Here is a 27,471-nt window from a genome sequence, read left to right as displayed (position 1 = left end):
TTTCAAAAAAAACCAACAACATGTGGTTTGCGTAGCTGGCATCAGGCTTCGGGTTTCCAACTACATACAGGTGTTAAACATAAAAGTTTTCGCCCTCATAGCCACTCTTGACCACCAGAACAACCAAGAAATCGGCGAGCTTTAAAACAAACAGAAAGCAGAGGAACTTAGGCTCTTTCAGTAACTATCTATAGTTTACCTAAAGCAACACAGCAGACTATGAAGGCACACTGCATAATACTCGTGATCAGTATACTGGAAATCAATGTTATCCCGCCGGTTTGTGCAGACGATGGTGGACGCCTCTCAAGGGAAAATGACCGCACTAGCGAAGTTATTCGAAGCTCCAGTAAAAGCGCCAGCACGCGCAGTCAAACTACTGACCGACCGGACCGGCAACATTAATAAGCTTATTAAGTTGAAACCCAAAGCAGACCTCTATCTAGAAAAAAACAAGTCAAACGCAACACATAAGAGGCGGCATCCAAGAAAGGAAGCAATAATTTCCGAAATTAGAGAATTAACAACAAACCTAAAACAAAAAGAAAAAGCGGCAGTAAAAATTTTTTTTTTCCCTCGTGCAACCGTCAGGACCACGCAGCCAGTCCACCAGAGGGTAAAAAGGAAATGCATTTACGCACACCACGCCACTAGAACGTGGTAGTGTGAGACTCCACACTGGAGATTGTCATTCCTACACACTAAAAGACCCTGTTTTTTTTTGAGAATTGACACCAACATGTGGGCGACCGCATGTGTGCGTGTCAAGGGGTACGGTCTTCCATTTGACGCCCATTTGATCCCCGACACGTTGCGTCTGAACCATGTTTACCATATCTATCTGCCTCCTCGGACAGAGGTTGTATCAGGGATTTTCGTTCCCCCACCTGATCAGGGTGCTGAACCGTGGTGGAACACTAAGTAATGGTTCTCTCCCCACGGAGCGGTCGCACCATATCTGGTGTTGCGGCCGCCGTTTGGATGGAACATTTGGCTTCCCAGCCTATTTCTCTTCTGGTACTAGACCATAGCGCCACGTTGAGGCAGATCCATCCTTGGTGTAAGCTAAATACTTGCCGTCCGCGGGGATCGATGCCGGCACTATCTGCGACGAGCACTCTAGTTAACGACTCAAACAGGGTCCACATTTTCTGTTCACCAACACCACAACAGGACAACGCTAGAAGCCACAACCACTAGCGGCTTAATGAAGAGGCAGCAGCTAAATACGTTGGTGCCGCGGAACGGCACCAAACGAGTAAAGCAACCAATGCTCATAGTAGCGGCAACACTGGCAATATCCCTGCTGCAAATGGGGTGCAAAGCAGCGTGCTCAGCCAAGGGAGAAAAAAAAAGATATTTGGATTTCTGTGTACTATCGTCGGGGCAGCCGACGAGGAGAAGTCAAAAGCACAAGTGACACAGCCTGCAACCGAGGCAGCGAACACAGCAGCGCACCTGACATAGTATCTTAAAGAACTGGCGCTGATAACGGTTTTGACAAGTCTCGCAAAGCAAGGAAAGATTGACCAGCAATAGGGTGCACCGCGCACAATGAGCAGGCGAGAGCAAAATTATCAGTCTAGACACGCAGCCAAGCAAGCTGCTAAGTTTACGCGTAGCAGACAGCAGTAAAAAGACAAAAGGAACCGCTGGACTGTCATACAACTGGCCATGAGCGGAAGATGCAACCAAAGTCCGCAAAGCTACGGCACCTGGGCAGACGCTGCAGCTAACTGCGTACAAGATACAATAACAACTCTGTCGCCAACCATAATTCAGACGGGAATACAAGCGACCCCGAGAACTGAGCCGATCAAAAAACTACAAATTTACAGGAACCAAGACAGTGTCCGTGACTGCAACCCAACGCACAACGATGCAACAGAGGAAGGAAAGCCAGCAGAATACGCCACAAAAGTTATCTGTAACGCCTTGCGAACATAACCAGCAACATTCCAGAAAATGACATTAAACGTGGAAGCACTAGCTGCGGAAATGCTGGTCGTCCAAGCCGCCAGCACCCACCTACAGGGGTGCAGAGGAAGGCAAAACTTTCAGAGGAAGAGCAAACAACTAACTAAATTTTTAAAAGACGCATATGGAAAAGACAACGACGCCTTTAACGCAAAATTCACTACTCTAAAACCAGGCCACAAGGTTAAAATTTATAAAGGGGGAGAGGTGCAAGCTGTGGATATTGGGGACGTCAGCACCGAAGGCAAGGCACTAAATGCAATAAGCATATTGCTAGCCGATCGCGCGCAGATAGCGGCGGCTCAACAAACAAAAGCAGTGGATTCGAAGAAATCAAAAAATGCAAGGAAGATACAGAAGAAAGTAAATGTACAGCAGACAAAGATTGCGAGCACAAAGGTGAAAAGTGCAAACTTTAAGAAGGAATGAAATCAGAAGATGATAGAAAAGCCACAAACACCACAGGAAGCAATTCTGTTGTCATTAACAAGGCCCCTATTTTTGCTTGCTTTTTTGATTATAGCATAAAACTTAAAAGAAAACTTGCCCAATTTTAAGAATGTTATGAAATTCTCTATTTTGAGATAGTTTGCTAAAATTGATAACATTCGATGAACTCTAATGCTTTCTAGTAAAAATATGAAAACAGGTCACAAAATTAAAAGTTTTAAAAAGAAGCGTATTACTATAACATACAGGTATAACGTAGTGTAGTAGTAAAGTATGGAAATGAGTAATATTTTTATTTTCTTTATATATTTTATGTATATCAGTTACGGTTATAACAGTGATAGTAAGGATAGTAATAGTAATATAGTAGCAGTAATAATTATTATTGGATAGTTTTGTGAGTGTGTATATACGAATATTATAATAAGAGTAGTAACTATAAAAATGAATGAAAAACACAAAAAATGCAGTTAAGACAATGGTATGTGTGCAACGAGAGTAATCGTATGCATAATGGATTTGAAGTGATGATGTGGAATATTGCTAAATAAAATGGAAAAAGGAGAAGAAAGATAGAGTATAGAAGTTTTCCAGGTTCAAACACTAACGTTATGATTGTGTGCACAATCGTACACAAGGATATGATGGAGATGAAATGATATAGAGGAACAGTCGAGTATACACAGGGGAAATACAGTCTTTGAAACTGACGCAAATAAGGATTTGGAGTGGAAGGCAACTAACCGCCGCACTGTTTATATGCTCTCATATATTCTTTGAAAAGTTCATAGTTTCGACTCATGACTCTATCATGGATACACGGCAATCTGGCACAAAAAATACAGCTGGTATGGTTTTTCTTAATTCACCTAAAAATTCGTCCTCCACCATAGGTAACTAATTCTCGGAACAGGCAGAGACAAGCCAAACACCTGGCGATTACGGCCACCTCAACGTGGTGCCAGGGTCCAGTACCCCGTATCATCTGGGGAAGCCAAGAGGCAGCAGCGTTCCTTTCATGGGGAACACTGCTGTGCTCCGGCTACGGCATCATACAGCACAGGGATCAGCAGCGTCTTGCTGGGACACCGTTCTTCATTTGTCGGTCCCTGGGCACGTGCCAGCGTGCCATCAGCAGTATCATCCGCACTAAGATGCTGCTGTTCGGTGACATGGAAGAGAATCCCGGCCCGTCGTTGCGCGGGATGCAGTGGAACTGCGCCGGGCTATCTCAAGGAAAGAGATTAGCACTCCACAAAACCCTTGTTGATGAGCGGATCGCCTTTTGTCTGTTGAGTGAGACAAGAATGACGCCTGGAGAGGCGGCTTGCTTTAGCGTTGCTGGCTACCAACATAACGGAATAGCTCGTAACTGCAGAGGAGGTGGTGTATCAATACTAGTGAGGAAAGACCTACCAGTCGAGACCTGTATGGCCGTTATTGGTCGCATTGAACAAGTGCATGCAACAATTCACCTTGCACGTGGAAAGGCGCTGACTGTCACGTCGGCATACATCCCACCAAAACACACCTTCACGGCAACTGACCTAGATACGCTTCTGACAACTGACAGTGCTTAGCTCATCGGTGCAGATGCTAACGCACACTCGTTGGCATGGGATCGCGCGAGCCCACCAAATACCAAGGGTGAAACCCTCACACAGTGGTGCATTGACAACCAGTTTCTGGTCTGCAACACTGGTCAGTGCACCAGGTACGCGCGCCACCACGGGGAGTCCACCCCTGATGTGACACTGTCAAGGAATTGCACAGTGTACACGTGGATATCGCTGTATTCTCCAGATAGCGATCACCATCACATATTTTTCGACGTTATCGTTGGAGACGACACAGATGCACTGAGTTGCACGCGGCCTCGAAAGCCCATGTACGCATGGCTAAAAGCTAACTGAAGGAATTTCCATCTCAAGGTTGACGAGCTCTGCAGGAAAATTGGTAGAGAGAAGAATGTCAACACCCTGGAACAGAAATTGAGCTCCGCCATCCGCATTGCGACGAAGGTCTCCGTCCCCCGTAGCTGCAGAGCAACGCCACCACATTGGACACCTGAGCTCGCGAAACTCGATGAAGAGATCGCTGGATGCGGATCCTCCCACCGAAGGGAAATGTTGGTAGCCACGCGTAAGCAGATCCTGGACCGTACCACAAAAAAGAGGTGAAGCACACTATGCTCCAGACTTGCGGTGTCAGACCGCTGCAGTTGGCACATTGTCAAGAAGGTATATGCGCCACGACCACTAACCACACTGGCTGTACTTGTTGATAACGCGGCCATCACGGACTACCGTCAAGCTGAGAGGTTCAGTAAACTGTACTCGTCCCGCGCAAGAAGGCAACCCGACTCACACCCACCGGCACCAATAAAGACGATAGCGAGTGAGTTCAGTCCCATCACGATGGCTGAACTACGGAGATCGATCAAACTACTTCCGAGTGGATCCGCAGCAGGACCTGATTGCCTATACAACGAGGCACTGCAACATCTCGGTAGAACAGCGCTGAATGTTGTGCTGAGGCTATTCAATGAGAGCCTACGAACGGGAGTCGTGCTGCCTGCATGGAAGATTGGTGTTATCATCCCCATCCTGAAGGCCGGAAAAAAGGCGGAGGACCTCGATTCTTACAGGCCTGTGACGCTCACAAGCTGTCTCTGCAAAGTCATGGAGCGCATAATTGCCGCGAGGCTTAGAGACACTGTTGAGTCCCAGCTGACGCCGCAGCAATCAGGCTTTCGCCCCGGATGCTCAACGCTCGAACAACTGCTGCACGTCCGCGCTGCCCTCTGCCGTCCCACGCACCAATATCGTACAGGTGCTGTATTCGTTGACTACGAGAAGGCATTCGATACAGTAGATCACGACAAAATTGCGAGGAAAATGCACAGAATGAAGGTATCACCCCACATTGTGAAGTGGTGCGTATCATTTCTGAGTAACCGAACTGGCAGAGTGAGATTCAAGGAGAGGCTTTCCAGAAGCAGAACATTTGAGCGAGGAGTGTCAAAAGGAACTGTCCTTGGCCCAATCATGTTCATTATTGTCATGAACTCGTTGAGCCAGCGCCTTGCAGAAGTGCCGTTACTGCAGCACGGATTCTTTGCAAACGACCTAACGCTACTTGCGAGACACACAGAGAGGGATGCCATCAACCACACACTACAATGCGGCCTCAACGTGGTGTTACAGTGGTCACAAGAGTACTTCATGTCTGTCAATATAGCGAAAACAAAGTGCACACTCTTCGGGTGTATAGAGCGCCATCCCCTTACATTACAACTAGACGGCGAAAGAATAGGAGCTGACAGGACACCGAAGCTTCTAGGAGTAACATTCCAGTGTCTGCAAGGGATGGCAACACATGCGGCCGAAACGAGACGCAAGATGGACTTGAGACTACTGCAGATAGCATCCATCTCAGCTTCTACATGGAGGCCAAGACGACAAGTACTGAGAGCTTTTTATCTAGCACTCGTACAGGCACACACCATGTATGGCATTGAGGTATGGTACTGGGACGCTTCAAAACGAAGTCTAGACCTCCTTGCAGCAGCACAACACAAAGCCAGTCGCATCATAGCCGGCATACCGCATGGGACGCGCAAAGAGAACTCTCTGCTGGAAGCAAACCTCCTGCCACTCAAGACGGCCACTCTTGTGCACAGCATAAAATTCATGCTGATGTGTGAGTCACGAGGCGGATGTTTGCGGCGCAGTGATGAGGAAGTATACCACAGCAAACATCCAGTCAGAGTCTTACATTCCCGCATCATGCGGTCTTATCCCCACCTCCGCATTGAGCCACGCGAGCACCCACTAGAGACAGCGACGCTCCGCCACAGCTGCCGACCGATATTTCACACGCAGATAAAGCCTGTGTGCGCTGATGACCCTGACGATGTCAAAAGGGAGGTTTCCGAAAAGTGGATTGAACGGCATTTTGCACGGAGGGGGAAGGAGCCACCGCGGCGAGAGCACTACGAATTGTGTACTGATGGATCCGTGTCCCTCGGTGAGAAGTCCGGGGCAGCTGCCCTGCTCTATAGAAAAAACACGCTGATTTGTGCACCCAAGACCGGAGCAGGGGAACTCTCATGCAGTTACAGAGCGGAATGCGTAGCATTAGAGATAGGACTGCAACGGCTGCTGAAATGGCTTCCGGCATACAGAAGCACACCGAGCAGGTTGTCCATCTTCTCTGACTCGCTGTCAATGTTAACAGCACTGCAGACAGGCCCCCTAGCCGTAACTGACCCAATTATAAGACGACTATGGAGGCTTCTGCTTCAAGTTCAGAGAAGGAAGGTGCGTATCCAACTGCAATTTGTGTTTGGCCATTGTGGCGTGAAACGGAATGAGGTTTGTGATGAAATGGCCAAAAAGTCCGCAGATTTACCACAGTTGCGAGATACATGGATCCCCGACATCATTGCTTATGCGAAGCGAGTGCTTAGGTCGGAAGAAGTCCATGATAACACTCATAGGTTTGGTATCACGGCAACCACTTTCCAACAAAACATAAGGAAGAACTGACGAGGGAAGAAGAAACGGCACTGGCACGCTTTCGGGTTGGGTCTTCAAGACACTATGGATGGATGTTGCGAAAGATCAACCCGAGTGTGCCTCCACAGTGCCGATGGTGCAACCCACAACATGCAGCGATAGGGCCAACAATACAAACAGCCCCAACTGTTGCGACACGCACTCTTCAGAGAACCTCCGAACCGACCAAATGTACGGAATGTGATGCCAAATACCAATCCCACTCGAGTGCTGTAACGCACAGGGTAAACAAACATGGCTTTGTGCGAGCTTATGCCTTCCGGAGGATCAAATACGGCGATGCAACACCTGCAGTGGACATCTCCCCGGAGCCCCCTCCAGTGGTGGCGATCGTTCCTCTACCATCGAGCACACGAGTCTCGATGAGACCGCAGGTGCTTCATTGTACCCTCTGTGCCTCCAAATTCGCAGTGCCAGGCCGACTATTACACCACCTTAGAACAATACATGGCATAGGCAGCGGTAGTTGCCGCGTGAAAAGGGGGCGGGAGAACGAGGACTCATTGCAAAGAGATGGTAGCGCTCCAGCAGCGCCAGCCTCTCAGGATACACGGAAGCTGCCGTTTCAATGTGACCTGTGTGAGGCGAGCTTCGGTACACGCTCTTCCCGGTCACTACACAAGAAATTCAAACATAAGAGCATAGTGACGGAGGACGGTACCGTGGTGGTGGTGCAATTCCCTCGTAAGCGTGCCCGTGAAGGAAACGTTGACGTCCCGGGGAAAGGCGAGGAGCAGTGTGGTGTGTGCCAAAAAGTGCTCAGTTGCAGGGACTCTCCCATCCGACACTGTAAGGCTTTCCATAAAGGTGAGAGAGTCGAGCTTTAATGCAGCAAAAGCACAAAATTGTGTGTCACTGATTCCCCACATACAAACACATCCATGTTGGTGTGATCGACATGCTGAAGGCAGTGTGCTAGCAGAACTGGCCTCACCTTACATCAAAATAAGATGCACAATATGAAGGTAGAGCGCGCTGTTACCAGCCAACGCGGCGACTGCGAAGAAACGGCGCTGCACCTGATGAACTGTCCCGATTTGAAGGAGTTACGTGTTAGGTTTGCGGTGGAAGGTGTGTATGTGTGCAGGATATATGTTTCTCTAAAAGGCTGGCGCAGTTTCTCATTGCGGTTGAACGAAGCCGGCCGCAGGTGAAGTCCTCCCCTAATGTATCAGTCATACAACCCACTCTCCATTCTGCAACTTCCCCCCTTATTGCCGAGTGTGGAGCTAGCAGGAAAAGCACCGGACGCAGGAATAGTCCAGACACCCTCAGAGACAGAGGGGGTATGCAATCAACAAGCAACAGAAACAGAAAGAGGGGAGAGAATAATAAACGAATAACAAAAATCAAAACAAAAGGATTGCTAATTGACATCTTTGGGAGAGTCCGGGTTGGGTGGCTTCTCGCCCCATCTGCTGTATTCCGTTCAACTGCGGAGCTACAACAAAAATTATAGAGAGTGTGTTAGGCTGAAAAAAAAATGGAGACTCTGCCACAGTCGCCAGACCGATAGCATTTCAGGGCTCTACGGTGATGGCTGATGGCCGCGCCAGTGGGGGGAAACTCTCACGAAGGCACGAAGAAAATATAAAAAAAATAATTCTTAGTCTTTTTTTTCTGGGCAGAAAATTTTATATCTATTGTTACGCATGCTTGTGGCTGCTCACCTCTGTTACGGCTACTTGCTGTATGTAGTTGGCTTCGGCTCTTACAGCTTCATGGGGATTTTTCATATCCACACCACTTCTATTAACTATATCCTTAGTATGTTCTTGTGAAAGACTCTTCTTTGTTCTAATATGCTTCAATTGGACTCAGAAGTTTTTACGTTCTGCTCTTGTTTCGACTATATGAGTCTATGTTACTTTATAAATCCCGTTTTTATGTCGATTTCTATTGGCTCATCCGGTATGGGAAGTTTGTCAAAACAGTTCGTTTAGCCGAAGATTATGGGTTTTATCTCTTATTCGTGTCATTGTATTCCTGTTGGTTTTTGTATCTAAGTTATACATCTAATTCACTTCTCAATATATTCCAAATACAACACACATATCTACGCCATAAAATTCTAATCTTATGTTCATTTTTTCTTCCACCTGACGGCAAATCTCTATTACTTGCTGAAGAAATAAACAACTAGTGTCTCTGTTTTTCAAGGAATAGTCTACACATCTGTTTGTTTCTTCTGCATTTCTGTCGTTTTTAAACATATAGCGCTTTATATCTGGTATCATGGGATCCACATGTACCTTCCTATCTGATTTATCTCTGTTAATGAGCTTCGTTAGTTGCGCATCATCAAACACTTTTATATGGATATCCTTTTTTTAAAAATGCCTTTGTGTCTGAAAAGTATACCAATACGTAAATGGGGGGGGGTATTATCATCGTTCTTCTCCACTTTATTAAGTTCCTCCATCGCTTAATATATGCGCTCCCTTATTCTTTTAGCGCCTGTTTTATCTATGCCTTGGTAACCAGATTCTGATACTTCTTTTTCATCGAGTAACGAAGTAATTACAGTTGTCCCGTTCAATGGCCCCCGTGTACTTATACTTTATATCTTCTGCTTTTTCCGTATAATAATGATACTATTCTTTGGATATCCGCTGGATACTGCACATAAGCTGTTTCCAAGAGTTCATTATCTGTTATAACGTAACTTTTTTCTCTCGTACATTCACTCTTAATTACTCATTTACTGCCACTGCAGCCGCGCCATTGTTTTAAGTGCTTCACGTCATCTTCAAATTTCGTTCCGCACAACTGTCATTATAATATTCGTATATACACACCCACAACACTCTCCTGTCATTCTTAATATGGCCATCACAACCCTAACTATTAGTATCCATAAAATAGACAAAAAAAATCAATTAATGAAGTTTCACAATGAAACTTACTTGCCATACCCTATCGTGCTATTAACTTACTCCCATAGGACACTGTCATGCACATTTTACTAAATCCTCAAAAAATTTTCATTTCGCAAATGGTTGACAAAAAGTGTTAAATATATCAAATTCTCTCAAAATAGAAAAAAATTATGAGTTTCACAAATCTAAAAAAATTGGTCTAAAATCCTTAAACTTCTCATCCTATAAGCAAAACTGCCAGCAAAAGAGAGACCTTAATCACAGCGGAAATAATAGCATCTCCCTCCTTGTCTTTGCACCTTTCTTTTCTTTATTACAAGTGCATTTCTCTTTGACACATTTACCCTCCTCAGTGGCTTTACAATCAGCTGCGGTTCCTTTATTATCCTCGTCTTTCTTTTCTTCGGCTTTGTCTGCTGTATTTGCTTTTTCTCCCCCTACTTCAGGCTTTGTTTCTGCTGTATTGGCTGTATGTTTTTTCATGTTTTGGCTATTGAAATAACCCATTGCATCGGCAAAGTTGTTTTCGCTTAATTTCTTAGTGGTGCCTTTAATTTCAGGTTCACTACTGATGGTAATCTCGTCATATTCCAGATGCTTGATGTGCGTCGTTTGAATGTCAACCTTTTTGCCTCCAAACACAACTGCTGCGTCATCTTCGTCGGATAAAGAAGCAGTTGCTTTACCCTTATTTTTGGCGGCTAATGCTTTAGCAAACGCTTGTACAGCGGGGTTGCTGAGCACTTGTGTAGTTTTTAGGGTTGAAATGTCGGTTGCAACGGGTATGGGTTGCTTAAACGCTGTTTTCAAGGCTTTTTCTAACTCTTCGTCTGGAACTAGTAGCTCGATTTCGTCGCCTCCATCATTGGGCGCCTGTGGTGCCTCCCTTCCTTCTCCTGTTGCTGGTAAGTTTATTGGCGTTGCTTTGAATGTGGCCGCAAAGCTCTTGACGCTTGCTACTACGGCGTTTATGGCCGCAGCTATTGTTGTATGTCCCGAGTTATCGCTGCAGCCTGGCTCGTTGCTTAGTGCCCCTGGGTTTCCCCCTATGTCCGCTCCTGCGCCTTTCACTAATATCCGGGTGTCGACCGCTATCTTCGTTAACTCGGATCGTTGCCGCAATAATATTTTGTCCCATGTGGCGGTTTTGTCCGCCTCTTTTGTTGCGTCCACCTGGTTCGTTTTTTGTTCTTAGCAGTTTAGCTTTGTTGCTAGAGTTATCTCCTGTGTGACTTTGCAGTGCTTGGGTTCCGTTTCTGCTAGTATTGTCTTCCCCCCGATTTCTTCGACTGTGCCCTTGCCGGTTATTTGTGCTTTTGTCGTGGTTGAAATTGCAATGCTTAGCGCAGCCGCCCCTGCTCTGTGCGCTAGCTTATGAAGCGCATCGAAATGTGCCTGTTCAAAAAGTACCGCTTGTTGCGCTACTTTTTGATTGTCAACTTCCGCTATCACCGCTAGCGCCGCGTACCCATTTCCCTTTTTGTCATCGGCGTGTCTGTTCGCCGCAAGCTGAAACAGTTTGACATTTTGACTGGCCTTTTCGACGGCACGAGCTGATGTGAGTCTTCCATTGTAGTCCTCAGATTCTTTATCAGCTTATTGACGTACCATGTTTCTGTGCAAAAGGTTGAGACCTTGCTGGGGTCAGAAGCGCTCTTCGCGCTACCACAGATTGCAATTAAAAGAATGAGCGCATGCACTATTAGTGTGGACCTCCAGTGTTGCTGTTGCGGCTGTAGCATTGTTTCTGCTGCCAACGGCTTGGCTGATATGCCGCTTGGTACTTTTGGCTACGAATTGCCGTCCCTGTTCCGTTAAGTTTCCAATTTTTGTGCCTATGTGACAGGCCGGTTTGCTTTGTTAGGTTGAGTTTAAGGATGTGAACGGGATGGGAAAAAGAAGTGCCATTTATAAAATTGTAAGGCATCAGAGCGCGAAAAATTACCGAACACCCCCCTTGATTTTCTTTCCCGACTTGTTTGTTCCTAAAATATGTCGTCTTGGCTTCTTTATTATACAAGCTGTGCTAGTTAAAGTAGTTTTAGAGTTTTTGTGCTACATTTCTTGTCAGCCATTGCCTTCTAAATCGTTTCTTACCGCTTCTTTGTTACATCATAGTTTCATAAACAAATATCGTTATAATAGTCTCGTCAATTTTTGTGGGTTGCTACGATAAGCACACTTTTGCCTGTACTTTCTTATTTCTGCCTGCTGTATCCACCTCTTGGCTGTTGCTTGTCCTGTATTTTTATCAAAAGTTCCTTGTTTTTGGCTCCGCTCTAACCGCTGAAATGGGCGATAGTTGACGTGGATCTTTCTTCACGCTCTTAGTACCTAGCTAACCGTTACGCTAACGTCTGCTGGCAATCCCTTGCACTTCTTTGTTATTTATTTTCGCAGGATGTGATATATAAATGCTTTTGTTTCTTTTTTTCCTCTTTACTATTTTTGTCTCTTTCTATATTTTACAAAACAGAAAGCTGTAAGAAGGTTAAAATTAATAAGAGAAATACTCAGTTTTGCAAGGTCCTACGCACGAACGTAGACTGTAATATACTCTTTTAAGTCTCTTTGGCCACCGCGTACTAAAATTTACATTTAAATTGTCTTTCCACACCTTTGCGTGCAGTATTATAGAAACCGCAGAAACATTCGTTCAGTCTCATAACTTTTTTAACCCGTCTATGTGTAGGGTATACTATGCGTCGCAGTCCCTACACTACCTTGTGATACAATAGCACTCTTTTGCTGTTTTTTCCTCTCTTTCTGGATGCATGTTGGCGGCTGAAGCTGCTTTCAAAGGTGACTGCACAGCTTGAGAAAATTTACCACTCAGCAACCCCTATACTCATTCTCTCTACCATTTGATATCGCCATTGTAAAACTCTCAGTTTGCCACACTGCCAAGTCATAGCGCTGCTAGGATACCTTTCACAGCCACCACGCCTCTAAATACCATTGGACCCTTGTTACTGTCTACGTTTTCCTTTGGTCTGGGTTACTGGTCGTTTCGTACCACCAATCTTCATATTATTTTCGTATGCACACACTCACAACACTCTCCCATCATTATTACTATTATTATTATTATTACTGTTCTTATTATAATATTCGTATATACACACACTCACAACACTCTTCTATTATTATTATCATTATTATTATTATTGTTATTGTTATTATGATAACTTTAAGTTGCGCCTAATATTCATAGTACGCACAAAACAAACTAAATAGGAATACTGGTCAGTTTTTATATTTATCACTATACTACTTTAATTTATGGACCTACATAATGTACATTTTACTAGTATTTTTTTAATTTTTACTAATTTTACATTTTTATCAAAAAATGGTTAGAACACGTCAAATTATAGCAAATTCTTAGAAAAATGAATTTTCTAAAACTTCAACAAATGGTGATAAAATCCTTAAAAACTTTAGAATGTTAAAATGTTCCCAAACTTATAGAGGCAGAAGCAATGAAATTCAATTTCTTATTGACGAGTAAACTGGAATCCTTACAAGTTTCGCCTTCCCATTTGCAATCTCGAAGTATACACTTCCCTACTTTTCGGAGCACCTTTTACCAGTTTGGGTTCGCTCGGTTCCTGTTGTTGCTTTGTTTGCTTGTTCTACTTTTGTTTCATTTAATTTACAGTGGTCTCCTTCGTATTTATCAACACTGTCCCATTTTCACTCCCTATTGTTTTTGTAATCACTTTTTTTCTAATATTTCGCACGTTTTTTGTTTCTCTTCTGTGTTGGCGTTTTGTGAATTGGTGCTTGTTGAGGGCGCTACTGCAGTTGCTGCTGGTGCGTTCGCGATAATCTTGTACATCTGACGGACTTGAATGTTAAGACTGTCTAGACTTCTTATTTTGTTTTTGATGTCTGCTTGTTCTCTTGCGAGTGTGTCTAGGTCGTCTGCAGCTACCTCGAGTTGTTTGTACCAGTATATGCCGGCTGTCCGGGTCGTGTCTCTGAAGGCGGCGCTGTAGTCTACGCAATGCTTTGTCGCATGTGCTGTGCATTTTTTGCTGCCGCTGGCTCTAAGGTAGACTGCAGCTGCGGATTCTATATCGGCCGTCGCATCCATTTGTAGTAGTCTTGCGAACGCCGCGAGCCCTGCCCTTATGTGCTGTGCTGTGGTTTTGCCCTTATATATTTCCTTGCATTTGGTTTTCACTGTTTTCCAGGCTGAATGCTTGTTGTTTTCGGTGCAGTCTTGCCAGCTGCCACCGTTTCAGCTAGCAACTGTGAAGCCACACGGCTTGGCAGCTTGGCTTGTCGAATCTGTTACACACAAACAAAAGAAGTCGTGTACCAAACTCATGCCTGCGTGTGAATGTTTGCAGCTGCCAGCTTTGTCACTGTCCTTGCCGTGGCCAGTATTTGGTCCGCCTTCTTCCTTGGTTTTGCTACCGCCAAACTTGGCTTTAGTTAGCTTTTGCGTCGCTAGGGATTTGTCGGCTTCGCGACGTTATCGGATTGCTGATTGAGTTGGTTGTAGGTTTCTGTTGCATCCGCTTCGATGTCTTGTAGTGTCGCGCTGAACACTGATGCTGCTTGGTTCCTACGTTGGCTTTCTGATAGTGACTTGAATTTTAAATCTTGACCTTGTTTCGCCGCTTTTTTATGGCTTGTCATTTTTCCCAGTGTCCTTTGCACTCATTATGTTTGTCTTTTTGTTGGCTGCATGTTTTTTGAGCGGCGGCCGCCTCGTACGCAATGTCGTCTGCAGGTACGATGGTGATATTTTTCGCATTTGTCGTTGCCGCTACAATTTCTCATATTTCGTTGATTACTGTGCTTGGAACCGCTATTTTTGGATATGCTTCGCTGATTTTGCCGGATGACTGCCGTTCAAGAACACACAGTGTTGCAAAATCCGCCACGTTGATGCCGTCCGCTCGTGCGGCCTCGCAGCGAAACATACTACGGCGTAACGACAAAGCTAGCGCCAGTATGAAATTAACCATGTCTTCAGTTACTTGCCTGCTGAGGTAAACTTAAAGAAAGCGTCTCTAGTGTTTGTAAGTAAATGATATGCCTGTTATTGAATTTTTCATTGTTTTAATGCTATCACAAAACACTAAGCTATTGGTGGTCGCTATCATCGGAAGCTTCGGCACGCCTTCATTGGGCAGTCAAAAGTATATTTTGCGCATTTGGTGCGGACGCTTGTTGTTATACCCAGTTTTTTATAGTCGTTCTTTATTTCTGTTGTTGGAAACATAGTTTTTCATGAAGGATCAATAAAATAGAAGTGAGGGAATCTGCGCAGATGCTGGTGGCTTCTGTATATGCAGCATAGCAACGCTGTCTGTGTATTGTGCTGCAAACGAGCAACCTTTTCCGCTTCCGCACTTAACGAAGGTATTTCTTTAGAACCATGCGTGTGGTGTGCTTCGTTTTTTGTGTTGATACTTGTTTTTGCTGACCGGCTATTATTTAGTATTGTTTTTTTTTGGTCGTGAGAAGCTTGTTTTTAGATTTATTAGACACTTAAAGCTTCTAAGAATGGTATCCTTGATATATATATATATATATATATATATGTGTGTGTGTGTGTATATGTGTGTTATGTTTACATTAAATCTTTTCTTCTATAATTACGATCGTATTATCTGTCAGTCTGCTTTTTTTCTGTCGCAAACAGGTTCGCTACCCGTTTAATTTTTCGATTTGTGTAATGTGCTGCAGTTTACTTTTCTGTGCTTACGAAGTTTGAAAAAAAAGTACGCAGTTAGGCTACAGATTTTCCACTCAAAATTTCAAGTTAGAGTTTACTACATTTCTCTCTAATTGCATACATTAACTTCTAAATTCACCCCTTCTATCATTTATAATACTGCGCTTCGAAATATGCCTGAAAATTCAAATCGTATGATTTATAAACTTCTTTAATTACTGCTAACTAGACTTTTATAGATACGACTTGAGAAATACCCAAGTACTGTCTCTTCTTTTACAGAAAATAAGTAAAGTTTTGTGTATTTCATTCATTTTGTGTTATTTTGTCTCAGCTAAGACTGAATAATTTATGCCGCGAACTATCTTCCTTTCTGGTCATTCTCTGTAAATACGTTCCTTTATCTGCGTGTCGCCGACGACTTTTAAATAAATTACTTTGTGTTCAAATCGTGTTAGTGGCTCTTCCTTCAACCAGAACGGAGGAGGGAAAGTGTTTCTGATAATTCTTTCGGTTTCATAAAGTTCCACTACAGTGTTATACATTCGCTTTGTTCAGAAACTTTTACGTTTTTATCATTTTTTTGTACCAGAAAACTGTTAGTTTTCATAGTGTCAAAAGTTGCCTTCCAAAAATGTTATATATTTTCCACAAATGTTGGACATTATTACTATATATCATGGTATAAGACTATAACATTGCTTCACACTTACCTAAGCCGTTTAATAGTTTTCTCCTACTCATGATTTTTTCTTTTTCCTCTTCTTAACCGCATTTTACGATACACCATCAGATTAAAAATAATGGTCTCCAACATCATCTCCGCCTTAGCATCGATACATTTTTGAAAAAAAGACTGGATACCATCTAGAACTCTTGATGTATAATTTTCTTCAGTACTGTGCTGTTTTGTATTCTGTTATCGCTCTCCATATTTTTTTCTTTTCCTTTCGTTGTTACCACTGCCTCAGTGGGTGCCATAGTGTCTGCACCTACCCTTTACACTAGACTCTGCAACTCCATCATATAAATCATAGTCATATCCTTGTCTATGATAATAATTTTCATCGCCATTTCTTTCGATGAAAGTGCAATGACACCAGATCCTTATCTCTTCATTACATTCTGCATTTACCTGAGTAATAATGCTCGTGCTCTTCCACCACCACTAACTATCCGTCCCATTTCCTTTCAGTCACAAACTCTCAACTCCCCTTGCAATTGTTTAACGTACTTTCATTTTTTTGCTTTCACTCGTTCTTTTCCTACTGTCTAATTATAATATTCGTATGTACACACTCACAACACTCTTCCATTATTATTATTATAACAATAGCAAATACACATTTAAAAAATAACTGAATAAACAAATTATAATAGCACCCATTTTATACCCTATCACCATACTACTTTATGTCTATTGGAAACGTTTATAAAATTTTTTCATATTTTCTAAAAGACACAATAATTTGCAAAATTTTGACAAAAAGTGTTAAAATATGTTAAATTTTAAAAAGTAACATAAGTTTCACAAAACTAAACAAAAACTCCTGTAAGTTTTAAAGTTGTAAAACAGAAAGGCCACAAATGCAGCATAAACCATGCTGAGGGCGAATTTCTTGTTTACTAGTATAGAGGAATCTTTGCATTCTTTTCCATCCCATTTGCAACCATTTTCTTTCTCGCATTCCCCTTGTTTTTTTCCTGCACAAGTTGAAGCTGCTTTCCCATCTTTTTCTTTGTTTTCTTCCTCTTCTTTGTTTGCCGGTTTACAAATTCCCTCTACCAGTTCGCATTCTCCTTTGCATTCATCTCCTTTTTTGCCACTGCATTCTTTGATCTTTTTATCTGCTGACACTTCTTCAGTTTTATCCTGTTCAGGGCAAGCGGGTGCTTTTGCTGACATCTTGTTTCTGTTGGTAGCGGTGTGGTAACTGAGTGCGTTGAGCAGATCTACTTCGTCTGTTAGCGCTTCAAGTCGTAAAGGCTTGATTTGTTCTGCTTCTACCTTGACTGTGTTTATTTTTTGTATTGTATTGAATACTTTGTCCGTTTTAGCACTGTCCATTGTAAACACATTATTTGCAAGTGCTTCAGCTTCTGTTTCTGCTTTATCGTTGTTTAGTTTTGAGTTTGTTGCTCGCAGCGCCGCTGCTATATATTTTTTTATTTCGGCCGGGTCAACGGTTGCTTTTATTATGTCGTCGGCCGTTCCCGTGTTAGGTGGAGCCGTTATCTGTCGCAGTTTGACTGCTTCTTTGTAGAGTTTCTTTAGACCGCTGTCGCCGTCGCCTGTTACCTGCCACGCCTTCGCTATGTTGTCCTGAGCATTGGCCAGTTTGATGCTTGGGTTACCGTTGTTGGCGTTTATTACTATTGTTGCGGCCGCCACTGCGTGTGGGCCATCGCTTTGGAAGACGTCTGTTGCTGCTGGTACGGCGCCTCGCTGTGTTAGTATGCATCTAGCCGTGGCCGTGCTGTCCTTAGCGTCCGCATCATTTAGGTCATTAAAGCCCGTCGCAGTAAGCGCGCCGTCTTCAAAGTTGTAGTCTGCTGCTGCGCTTGTATATTCATTCATATAGCAGCCGTCTGTATAGCCTGCATCGTTTGCTATGTTTGTGCTGCCGCTAGTTGCGGCAATGCAGTGGCCCGTGTTACTCCCGCCTTTTGCTGCTTTTGTTAGAAGTTCCGCCATCTCAGCTATGCGTCCGGCTGCAGCCGCCGCTGCCGTCGCTGCGTCTATGGCTGCTGCAGAGCTCTGATCGTCATTGTCAAGGTGGGCTTGCATCGCGTTGCTAATAGCATTTGCCATTGCTCCATATGTGATCGATGCATTGCGCTCGAGTGTTGCTGCTTCTGCGACTCTTAGTTTTAAAATCGCCTTCGACATCTCTTTAGCTGCTCTCTGCCGCTGTCCTAATTTGAATTTTGCTGCTCCAGGCATTTTTCTCAAGCTTTGTGCTAGTTTGCAGACCTTTAAATATTCCGCTTGTTTTATCGCTGGTCCGTTGCCCTCCGCGTTGTTGCTGTGCCAGAAAACCAGACACATCGCTGCTAGGAGAATTCGTTGCATTTTGCAGGACCACTACTTTTAACTTATGGAGTCTTCAACGGGCTGTGAACATTGGTTAAAACGATGTAGGAAAACGGAGATATCGGATTGTAATCCGAAAGCCTATGGCAGATGTTTGTGCATAATTTTTTTATTTAAAATAAAAGACTTGTAGCTGTAAGAATATCTATTTACATATAAACGTTTGACGGTGAATTACATTAGGGGCCGTGTATCTACTTTTACCCTATTATATTGTATTTTCATTACTATAATGGGCTTTTCTTATCAGTAATCCCTAGTTTTTGTAAATGTTTAGACTCTATGATCATTTTTGTAATTTAAAAAAGTGCCGCGTTTGCCGGAAGATTATACGGTGTTCCACAGCGAATAGAGCTATAGTAAAAGCAGCATATTCACTCAATGAACCGGCATCCGCTCTTAAACTTACTACTTAACATTCAACCACGCTTTTATGTCGCACACCACAGTCACCATCAGCTCGGTAGTAGAAATTACCTTTTTTTAAAAAAAAAGTATGTCTTCCTCCTGATCTTTCTAGTGTATTACGGCTCCAAATACTAAATTCTTTCAGGATCCAGGCTCCTAATTGTTCATTCAATTAATTTTCATAATCGATGCGTGTCATCCTGTACCCTGCGCGGGCATACTGTGAGCATTAATGTAGGACTGATACTCTTCCCAGAGACTTTCTCCATTTATAAATTAAACGCCCGCGCCTGTTCTATATGTATTATTTATTTATTTGTACTACTGTCTTATATTTGGTGTATTATTTTAAGGTTAACGATACAACAAGCTGTAAAGTGCCGATAAAATAATTGGAAATGCTTCACCGTTGCTTATTTCTCTCTTTAAAATGGATTAAATTGCATTCCAGTAAACCGTCTCACCTCACACTTACTAAATATTATATTTAAACTCACTTATTACACATGCACCTGTTTTCTTATAAAAAACAATAAAACAATTTTCTCGATATAATAACTTTGGAAGGTTAGCTGCGTGTAGCGTCCACTAAGATTCACAATTCCTCTACTATCTGGTGGTGCAGTAGGTGTTGTATTAGTGTTTTTCCTTAGGTATGTTGGTGTTGGCGGGTGGGGCTTATTTGAGGTTAGTTTGATTTATCAGCTGATTGCGCTCGCTCACCTGTCTTAATGCCGTTATTTTATCTGAAAGAAGAAGAACTTAGAGCTGCCGCAATGAACTTGTGCTGCCTTTCGGCCGTTACAGTCTTATATACATTCCATTAATTTGAATATTAAAAATGTATTCTTCATATATTTTTAAAGAGAATATCGAAAGAGGTAACGTTAAATGTCTTCCACTTTAACTGCTTCTTCGTTCTAGTTTTGTCGACTCCATCATACCTGTCCAATGCTCTTTTGGTCTCCCACATTGTTCCCTCTATCACATGCTTGTTTATGATTATGGTACAATAATTTTTGCAATTGAAATTGTGTTTCTTCCATCTTCCTCTCTTCTCATATTTATGTATTTCTTTTCATCATATGACTCGAGCTATACCTTACTTCATTATAGCTTTTCCATTATTTCAAGTGTTTCTTTTTTTTTTAGGTTTGCGCCCGGTTATCATATATCTCATTACAAAATTGGTATATACACACTCACAACACACTCTCTTATCATAATCATAATAATCGTAATCATTGTTGTCATCATTATTACAACCCTATAAAATATACCTGAAATAAATAACATTGAATGAAACATACCAAATAAGAAGATCACCCCTTTTCTTACTCTATTATCCTTTTACTTCTGACACACATGCCGCTATCATACACATTTTTTAAATAACCTTATATTTTTTAAATTTTTTAAAAATTTTCACTCATTTGCATATTTTCATCAAAAAGTGTTATAATATATCAAATATCTCGTATTTTGGAAATTTTAGTGGATTTCACAAAATGTAAGAGAAGATCCTTAGCATTCTAAAATACCACCAAACTCACAAAAGCAGAAACCATACTGAGAGCCAATTTCTTATGGACAACAAAACTGGAATCTTTGCAAGTTTCGCCCTCCAACTTACGACCCGGAGATTTACAGTCATCCTTTTTCTTATCTTGGAAAGTGGACACCGTTCCTTCTGTTTTTTGTTTTTTTTCCCTCTTTTTAACCCTTTTCTGTTAGTTGGCACTTTCCATCCTTTTTGTCCCATTCGCAGTCGCCTTCGCAGTTCTCCTGTGCAAAGTCCGCGCAGTTTATTTTGCTTGTGTCACTTTGTTGGATTGGAAACTTCGCTGCAGATGCTTTGCTCCCAATTTCACAAGCTGTTCCGTTTATTTCAAGCTGCTTGGTAAAGAAATTAAGTCTTTGTTTCTCTAAAGGGGTAGTTTCGTGCTTTTCCTGGTACTGAAACAGGAGTTTTTTGATAGAAGTTACCGCTGCTGCTGGTATTGTTAGTGCATTTTTAGGTCGTGCGTCTCCTAGACAGCCTATTGGTATCTCTAATGGTTCAGTCTCAGCGTCTTTGTCTAGCATTATTTTCAGTATGAAAGTGTTAAGTGCTTCATGGTATGTTATTTGACTTTTGAAGCCGCTTAGCTTCGTTTCGATGTCCCCAAAAGGTTTTCCGGCAGTTTATAGGTTGATATACCCGCCTTGCCAGCTGTCTGCTGTTCCGACGGCGCCTGATTGCTTGAGCCGGTATGCCAGCCATCATCGTTATTTCACCCTGCGTCGCTCCGAAGCCGCTACCGGCTCCGCTATGTAAGATAATGCAGTGTGTTCCGCCGCTTGTTATTCCTGCGCTGCCTTGTTTTACAGCTTCAAACTTCTCTTTGACCGCTAGTGTCTTTTTTGTTGGCTGTTCGGCTGGGTTGTGGTATTCTGCGTTTGCTTTGCTGAAACACTTGACTGCTACAGCGGCTGCGGGTTCTACACCGCTGAATTCGGTGGCGCTGCTTACGTACATCGAGGCTGAGCCGGTATTCGGTTCAAGCAGAAGCTTCGCTACTTCGTCTATTCTTCCAGCATACGTTGCCGCTTTGGAGACAAGTTTAAGGCCAGACGGTGTTTGACTGGCGACTGCCCGCAGCGTTTGCCGTCCTTGCTTTCGGGTCAACATTGCGAGGTTCATTATCTAAGTTTTGGCTTCCGATGTGGCATTTTGAGATAATGCTTCTAGGTCTTCTAACAGATCACTGAGGTAACCGGCGTCGGTGTGTTGTTTGTTTAACATGAACTGCACGTGGGCTGAGGTGTCTTTTAGTTTAATTGCTAGCTCTCACGCTTTGTAAAGATCCATTTTGAGCACTTCCATCTGCGTTTCTGCACTTTCCTTTAGTTTTGTCGTCAGAAAAAGAACTGCAAAAGCAATTGCTAGGACTTTTGCAACGGCCATGTTTTTAAGGGCGTGGTAAAGAATGCTTTGTTACAGTCTAATATCTGATTTTGTGGTGAAGTTGTTGTAGGACACGAAGATGAGACTTGTTAATTTATGCAACTGCAAAGGGGCGCTTGCAAGGTTTAAGCTATTTTATTGTGCAGTTTATCACGTGAAATTATAGTAAAAAAGCATTTAGTTAAGCTAAACCATTTCCAGTTTAAATTCCAAGCTGTTTTGGTCTATATCTATATCCTTATATAAAAACTTTGTGGTTTATGGTTCTTACTTTCTTCCTTCATTTGTTAATTTGAAGGTTTCATTTTTAATCGAATCACCATGTAACATTGCTGTTACTCACGTACACGATTGATGATTGTTCTTTGCTTGTAATTATCTGTCTTGTTGTTGTGTTTATGCCGTTTAACACTGTATAATTTCGTACGAGAAAGTTCATTTCTTTCTGCTCTTGTTTCATTACTCACCTCCTTTACACCTGCGTCAGCGAGCACTTTTCTACTTATTACTCGCTTTTTTATAGGCTTTAATGTCTTTTTAGTACACTAATACGGAATGAGAGTAGTGTCACAACTAATTCTCTCCATCTCATAAGCCGTATCATTCTGCTCGCATAGGTGCTATTTAAAGAATCTCTTTATTTTAATCTTTCCCTTTCTGTACAGGGAAACACGTTAGTATTACTGTCGTAAACTTTCTCTCTCAAAAACATTATAACTTTTCCCACAAATGTTGATCATTATTACTCTATCTGATGGGAACAAATATTAAACATTATTCTTACTTACCCAACCCCTTATTCTTCTTTCTTTTTCATTATCTTATTCGCAGCTGAAAAATAAAATACACAATGACATTTAAAATTGGAGAAAGCACCATCATCTGCGCAACATTATCTACCCCTTTCCGACAGAAATACGCTACATAATCGCATACTCGTCGTCACTGTAAACAATTTTCTGTTCGTCTGTGAATTCGCGTATTCTGTTACTTTATTACATATGTTCACTTATTTTTTGTGCTCTGTTGCTGCTTTTTCACATTTAATACTGACACCATTTGACCTACACACTCCACTCTATCTATTGCTCAATATCCATTCTATCATCTCCTTGTGTAATATTATTCCTATCTTCATGTTTGTGTTTGAAACTGCGATAATCATTCACTTTCTTTATTTGTGTTTTTCGCCTTTCTTTTAATAGTATCTCACGTGTCCCCTTCCACTCACCGAGTTACTTCCATTTAAACTTTGTGATTTCCTTTAGTGTTTTTATTTTTTAGTCTACTTAGTCTCTGCCATCACCTTTTTCCAATATATACACGTAACTCTCCTATTGCTGTATTTTTCCTACTGTTGCTATTTTATCCATAAATAACATCTATAAAATAAACAAAATATACAAATGAACTAAAATAGTGTACTACTCTTTTTTCATGCCATATCATTCCTCCGCGTTGCATCCATATGTCACTTTGATGCAGGTTTCTCACAATTTTTAGTTCTATAACATTTTTAGTTTTTGCAAAGGTTTTACAAATATGTTAAAGTATATAAATATATATCAATTTTAGACAATTATCTCAAAGTAGCAAATTTTGTAAATATTATAATTTTTAAATAATAGAGAAATTCCTTAAAGTAATAAATTAAAAAAAGAAAACACACAAAAAAGTAGCCATACTCAGAGCCAATTGTTTATTTACGAGAAAACTAGAATCTTCGCACTCTGTTCCTTCCCATTTACAATCAGGAGATTTACAGTCATCCTTTTTGGTATGTTTGGAGCACTTGGGGTCGGTTTTCTTTTCTTGACTTGCTTCTGCTCTTTCTGCTTCTTTTGCTGCTTCTGGGTTTAAGGTACACTTTGTGCCCTTGGGATTTGTAGAAACAAAACGACACCCTGACGTGTTCTTACAAGTAGTTTCATTTTTGTCGCCTATTGCATTACAAACTTCTTCTAGCGCTTGTTGGTTCTTTTTAGCTGAATTCTCTTGTGATTTCCTGACTTCAGCTTCCAGTGCTGCTATCCTAAGCGTATTTTGGTTTCCGTAGTAAATCAAGGTCGCTTGTAATGTTGTTTCTTCGCCTATGTTTTGTAGTTGTTTCTTATATCCCAGTTTGCCTTTGACATCTGTGACTTCTGCTACTTTTATTTTCGCCCAAAGGTCCTTTATGGTGTCGTCAGTTGTTTTGAATTTGCTGTTGATGATCTCCGTAACCGCCTGGTCGTTTTGTTGGCTGTTCGGGTTCTCTTGCTGCTGGCTAAGCTGCGCCGCTAGTTGTTGCTTGACGTAGCCGCTCGTGATCGCTGCTTTAAGCAGTGTTACCTCGTCAGTTGTCGCTGCGAGCTTTGTTACGGTCTGTATTTTCCTTGCATCGTGGTAGGCTTGTTTCAGGATGTTTGTCTTTTGGCGGGCGCCAGCTGTTCCTTGGTTTACCTGCGCCATTCTCTGGAATTGGTCGGTACCGCTTATTTTGAAGACTCCTGATAGCAAAGTGGGCGCCTCGGTGCTGATAATCGTTGCTGTTCCCGCCACACCTCTGTTTAGAAAGCCGCATTTCGACGAGTCGCCGCTTACTCCAGAGTTGCCAGGGACTGCCGTTAGCTTTTCGTAGCCTGTTGGCCCTATGTTGCTGTCGTCTATAGTGTCTTCGTCGTTGGCTACGTCCGTAACTGTTCCTTCACAGCCGTGCTTTTTTGTGTTTCCGTTAGTCACGGCGTCCCTGTCGTCGTCAGAAAGGCAACCGTTGTTGTTGTTGTCGTGCGTGGCTTTTAGGACTTCCATTGTTGCTTCTATTCGGCCTGTTAGTTCGAGGCTTGTGGATGCACTGTTGAGGGCCATCTCTACCGTGGTTTCGAGTTCTCGTCGTTTGGCTTCTGCTGCTTGCATGGTGTCTAAACCTAGCGCTTCCGTTCGAGCCCGCTCTTCTCCGCTGGTGTGTGCGGCCGCAAATATTAGGACCTTTAGGGCCGCCGAGCGTATCGCTTGTTCTTCGGCTATTGCAGCCGTTATTGCCTTGTATCCTCTGGCTGGTACACGTCTTGTGTCCTTTTCTAGGTGGCACACTGGCTGCCACGTTGACAGCTTTATGCTTGGAGCATCCGCTGATGCTTGCTTCGGCGCCAACACGAATGAAAGCAGTATGCCTAGTAGGTGAGCTGCCGTATTCGGTTACATTAGCAGTTTTTTAATCGGAAACTTGTTCCACAGGAGCAGCTATAGCCGTCAGAAAGTTATTGCTTTCTTTCCAAAAAAAATAAAGTACGATCTGCCTTTGCTGGAGTTTGTTTGCGTCTCGACATATTGCGGGGTTTAGTGGACGTTTAAAAATAGATATGGGAGCTCGTTATCGGTTGGTTTTATAATTATGGTTGTTTCAATGCTTGAGAAATAGATATGCTCTGATCTTAGCCCTTTTTGTTTACCTCTTAGTTTGCAGCCGGTACTGCTTTTGGTCCTAAGTTTGCGGCGGCCGTGCCAGTGTGCCACAATCCTTCGGTTGCGCTCACTTTTTGGTGATTCTGCAGCTTCTGGACCACAGCCAAAGTTGCTTTGCCGTTGATTACACGTGTTACGACGGCTAAGTTATATCCAGAATTACTTAACCCTTGTCTTCTGTAAAACTTGCTTATGTGTTTTGGGAAAACAGCAGTTTTTAACTTATTTACACCGCTTTGTTACAATAGATTAAGTACAGTTAGGTGCGATCATACAAGTGTATTGGCTTGTTTAGCGCAGTGAAAACGTTTTCTATGCAACATCTCACAAGCTGTGCAGCTTTTTACAGAAGATCATGCTTCGAAAATTCTAATATGAAGCCATTTACATCATTCTAATCACCTTTAAATTTCGTCAAAGTTACCCCACTATATGATCACGCTCTTATGTTCGTGGAAAACCAGACTTTTTTTACCACGAATCATAATCGTTTCCTGAACTTAATACTTAGCATCAGAATTCATCATCATATTGAAAACTAGAATGGCAACAATCTCCGCCTGTACATCTACCCATTTTTGTTTTAAATATAGGCCATTACAATTTTGGACTGCCGCTGTACACCGTTTCGCATCCCGTTGTTTTATTTTGTATTATCTTTTCATTCCTTTCGATCTTTTGTCACTTTTTTGCTTGTAACATAGCGACTTCATTTTTCTTGTAGACTAGATTCCGTCCCTCCCTCTATCTGTCTTACTTCTCTATTCATAATATTTTTGCGCCCCCTCTTTCATAGTCATCCGTCCCCATTCACTCACTTACTCAAATTCCAATCGTTCTATTTTTAAAGTTCTTCTCTTCGTCTGCGCATTCAGTTTTTATAGTTATCCTCATACTAATATTAATATATGCACACTCACAACAGTCTCCTATCATCATCATAATCATTATTATTATTATTTTTATAACCGTAACTAATATCAATAAAATATACAAAATTATAAAATTACAGATATTTCATACCTCATCAATCTACCACTTCATACCCATAGACCCAAATCACACATATTTTTCTTATTTTAAAAAATTTAAAAAATTCTTTAATCTACACATTTTCATAAAAAAAATATTAAAGTACATTATTTTTTTAAAATTTATTATAAATTTCGAAAAAGCCTCGCAAAATAACAATTTCATAAAACTCATGAAATTTAAAAAAACTTTTAAAATAACAACACCAAAAGAGCAGCAACAATCAGAGATATTTCATATTTACAAGAATACTTGAAGCTTTGCATGTTTTTCCTTCCAATTTGCACTCTGAAGCCTTTGTGCATTCGGGTTCTAATTTCCCCTTGCACTTTTCTTTGTTGTTTGGGTTCCATCCGGTTTAAGATTGTGTTACATGGACTCCTTTTGTTTCTGCCTTGCTGCAATTAAATTTTCACTTTTTTTGTGGTGTCGGCGTTATAACTACAAAAATCCTTGGCATCACAATCATATTGGCTTTCATGGTGCTTGCCGTATAATTTTTGTTTGACTTCTGCTGAGTTTGTTTGATTTATTTTTTTTTACGGTCAGACCCAACCTCGCCACGCAATTTCCTTCCGGGGCTCAACATCCGGTGGGTTTTCACTGTGCGGGTTTCTCTTTTGAGGTCATGGGGTGCGTGAGTGGGCGGAATAAAGGGTCGGTGTGTTGTGTGTGGGTTTTTCTCTCACTCTCTTCCTCCTTCCCTGTCCGTGCATCTCGACGCTGGCGATGGAAATGGGGTGCCCCCACCCGTCTTGAAACACGGACCAAGGAGTCAAACAGACGCGCAAGGGAGGAGTATGTATGTGAGAACTCTTTTCTCGTACTGAAAGGGAGGTGTGATTTTGCACCCGTGGCGTGCGCAATTTCTCTTTTTTGTGTTTTTGCCCAACGCCGGCCGGCCCCCCGTGGGCTGCGCGCGAGTGTGCCTGTTTGGACCCGAAAGGTGGTGAGCTATGCCTGAA

General features: G+C 42.3%; 1 protein-coding gene, 1 non-coding gene and 8 pseudogenes across 2 annotated transcripts in view, besides 14 other annotated features; 4 read left to right on the top strand and 6 right to left on the bottom strand.

The window, feature by feature from the left end:
• The first annotated feature begins 219 nt into the window (after positions 1 to 219).
• On the top strand, positions 220 to 559 carry Tb09.v2.0380 (annotated as a pseudogene).
• Positions 560 to 1,207: 648 nt separating this feature from the next.
• Tb09.v2.0370 lies at positions 1,208 to 2,534 on the top strand (annotated as a pseudogene).
• Positions 2,535 to 2,711: 177 nt separating this feature from the next.
• Positions 2,712 to 2,741: a sequence feature (AT_rich).
• Positions 2,742 to 3,358: 617 nt separating this feature from the next.
• Positions 3,359 to 3,589: a repeat region.
• Positions 3,359 to 8,597: a repeat region.
• Positions 3,372 to 8,466: a repeat region.
• Positions 8,356 to 8,597: a repeat region.
• A 1,506-nt stretch (positions 8,598 to 10,103) lies between these two features.
• Positions 10,104 to 11,628, bottom strand: Tb09.244.0750 (annotated as a pseudogene).
• Positions 11,629 to 12,951: 1,323 nt separating this feature from the next.
• Positions 12,952 to 12,992: a microsatellite.
• Positions 12,993 to 13,027: 35 nt separating this feature from the next.
• Positions 13,028 to 13,069: a microsatellite.
• Positions 13,070 to 13,197: 128 nt separating this feature from the next.
• Positions 13,198 to 13,240: a sequence feature (AT_rich).
• Positions 13,241 to 13,334: 94 nt separating this feature from the next.
• Positions 13,335 to 14,868, bottom strand: Tb09.244.0770 (annotated as a pseudogene).
• A 553-nt stretch (positions 14,869 to 15,421) lies between these two features.
• Positions 15,422 to 15,465: a microsatellite.
• A 1,675-nt stretch (positions 15,466 to 17,140) lies between these two features.
• Tb09.244.0780 lies at positions 17,141 to 18,654 on the bottom strand (annotated as a pseudogene).
• A 121-nt stretch (positions 18,655 to 18,775) lies between these two features.
• Positions 18,776 to 18,799: a sequence feature (AT_rich).
• Positions 18,800 to 20,465: 1,666 nt separating this feature from the next.
• Positions 20,466 to 20,509: a sequence feature (AT_rich).
• A 106-nt stretch (positions 20,510 to 20,615) lies between these two features.
• On the bottom strand, positions 20,616 to 22,030 carry Tb09.244.0790 (annotated as a pseudogene).
• Positions 22,031 to 23,624: 1,594 nt separating this feature from the next.
• Positions 23,625 to 23,657: a sequence feature (AT_rich).
• Positions 23,658 to 23,680: 23 nt separating this feature from the next.
• Positions 23,681 to 25,213, bottom strand: Tb09.244.0800 (annotated as a pseudogene).
• A 1,191-nt stretch (positions 25,214 to 26,404) lies between these two features.
• Positions 26,405 to 26,440: a microsatellite.
• Positions 26,441 to 26,539: 99 nt separating this feature from the next.
• Positions 26,540 to 26,641: a sequence feature (AT_rich).
• Positions 26,642 to 26,697: 56 nt separating this feature from the next.
• Positions 26,698 to 27,042, bottom strand: Tb09.v2.0360 (annotated as a pseudogene).
• Tb09_rRNA_3 overlaps positions 27,039 to 27,471 on the top strand; it is a 1,319-nt gene continuing 886 nt past the window's right edge. Inside the window, exon 1 of the ribosomal RNA XR_002989671.1 lies at positions 27,039 to 27,471. This exon is cut by the window's right edge and continues 886 nt beyond it. This is a non-coding gene — a ribosomal RNA (ribosomal RNA).
• Positions 27,135 to 27,470, top strand: Tb09.244.0810 (hypothetical protein; the record flags this gene model as incomplete). The annotated part of the gene is made up of 1 exon (XM_822664.1): positions 27,135 to 27,470. The coding sequence occupies one exon, from the start codon at positions 27,135 to 27,137 to the stop codon at positions 27,468 to 27,470; it is 336 nt and encodes a 111-aa protein (XP_827757.1).

Source organism: Trypanosoma brucei, chromosome 9, assembly GCF_000002445.2.
Source record: "Trypanosoma brucei brucei TREU927 chromosome 9, whole genome shotgun sequence".
Taxonomy (NCBI): Eukaryota; Euglenozoa; class Kinetoplastea; order Trypanosomatida; family Trypanosomatidae; genus Trypanosoma; species Trypanosoma brucei.
The sequence above is the reverse complement of the archived record's forward strand: the minus strand, read 5'-3'. Positions and strand labels throughout refer to the sequence as shown.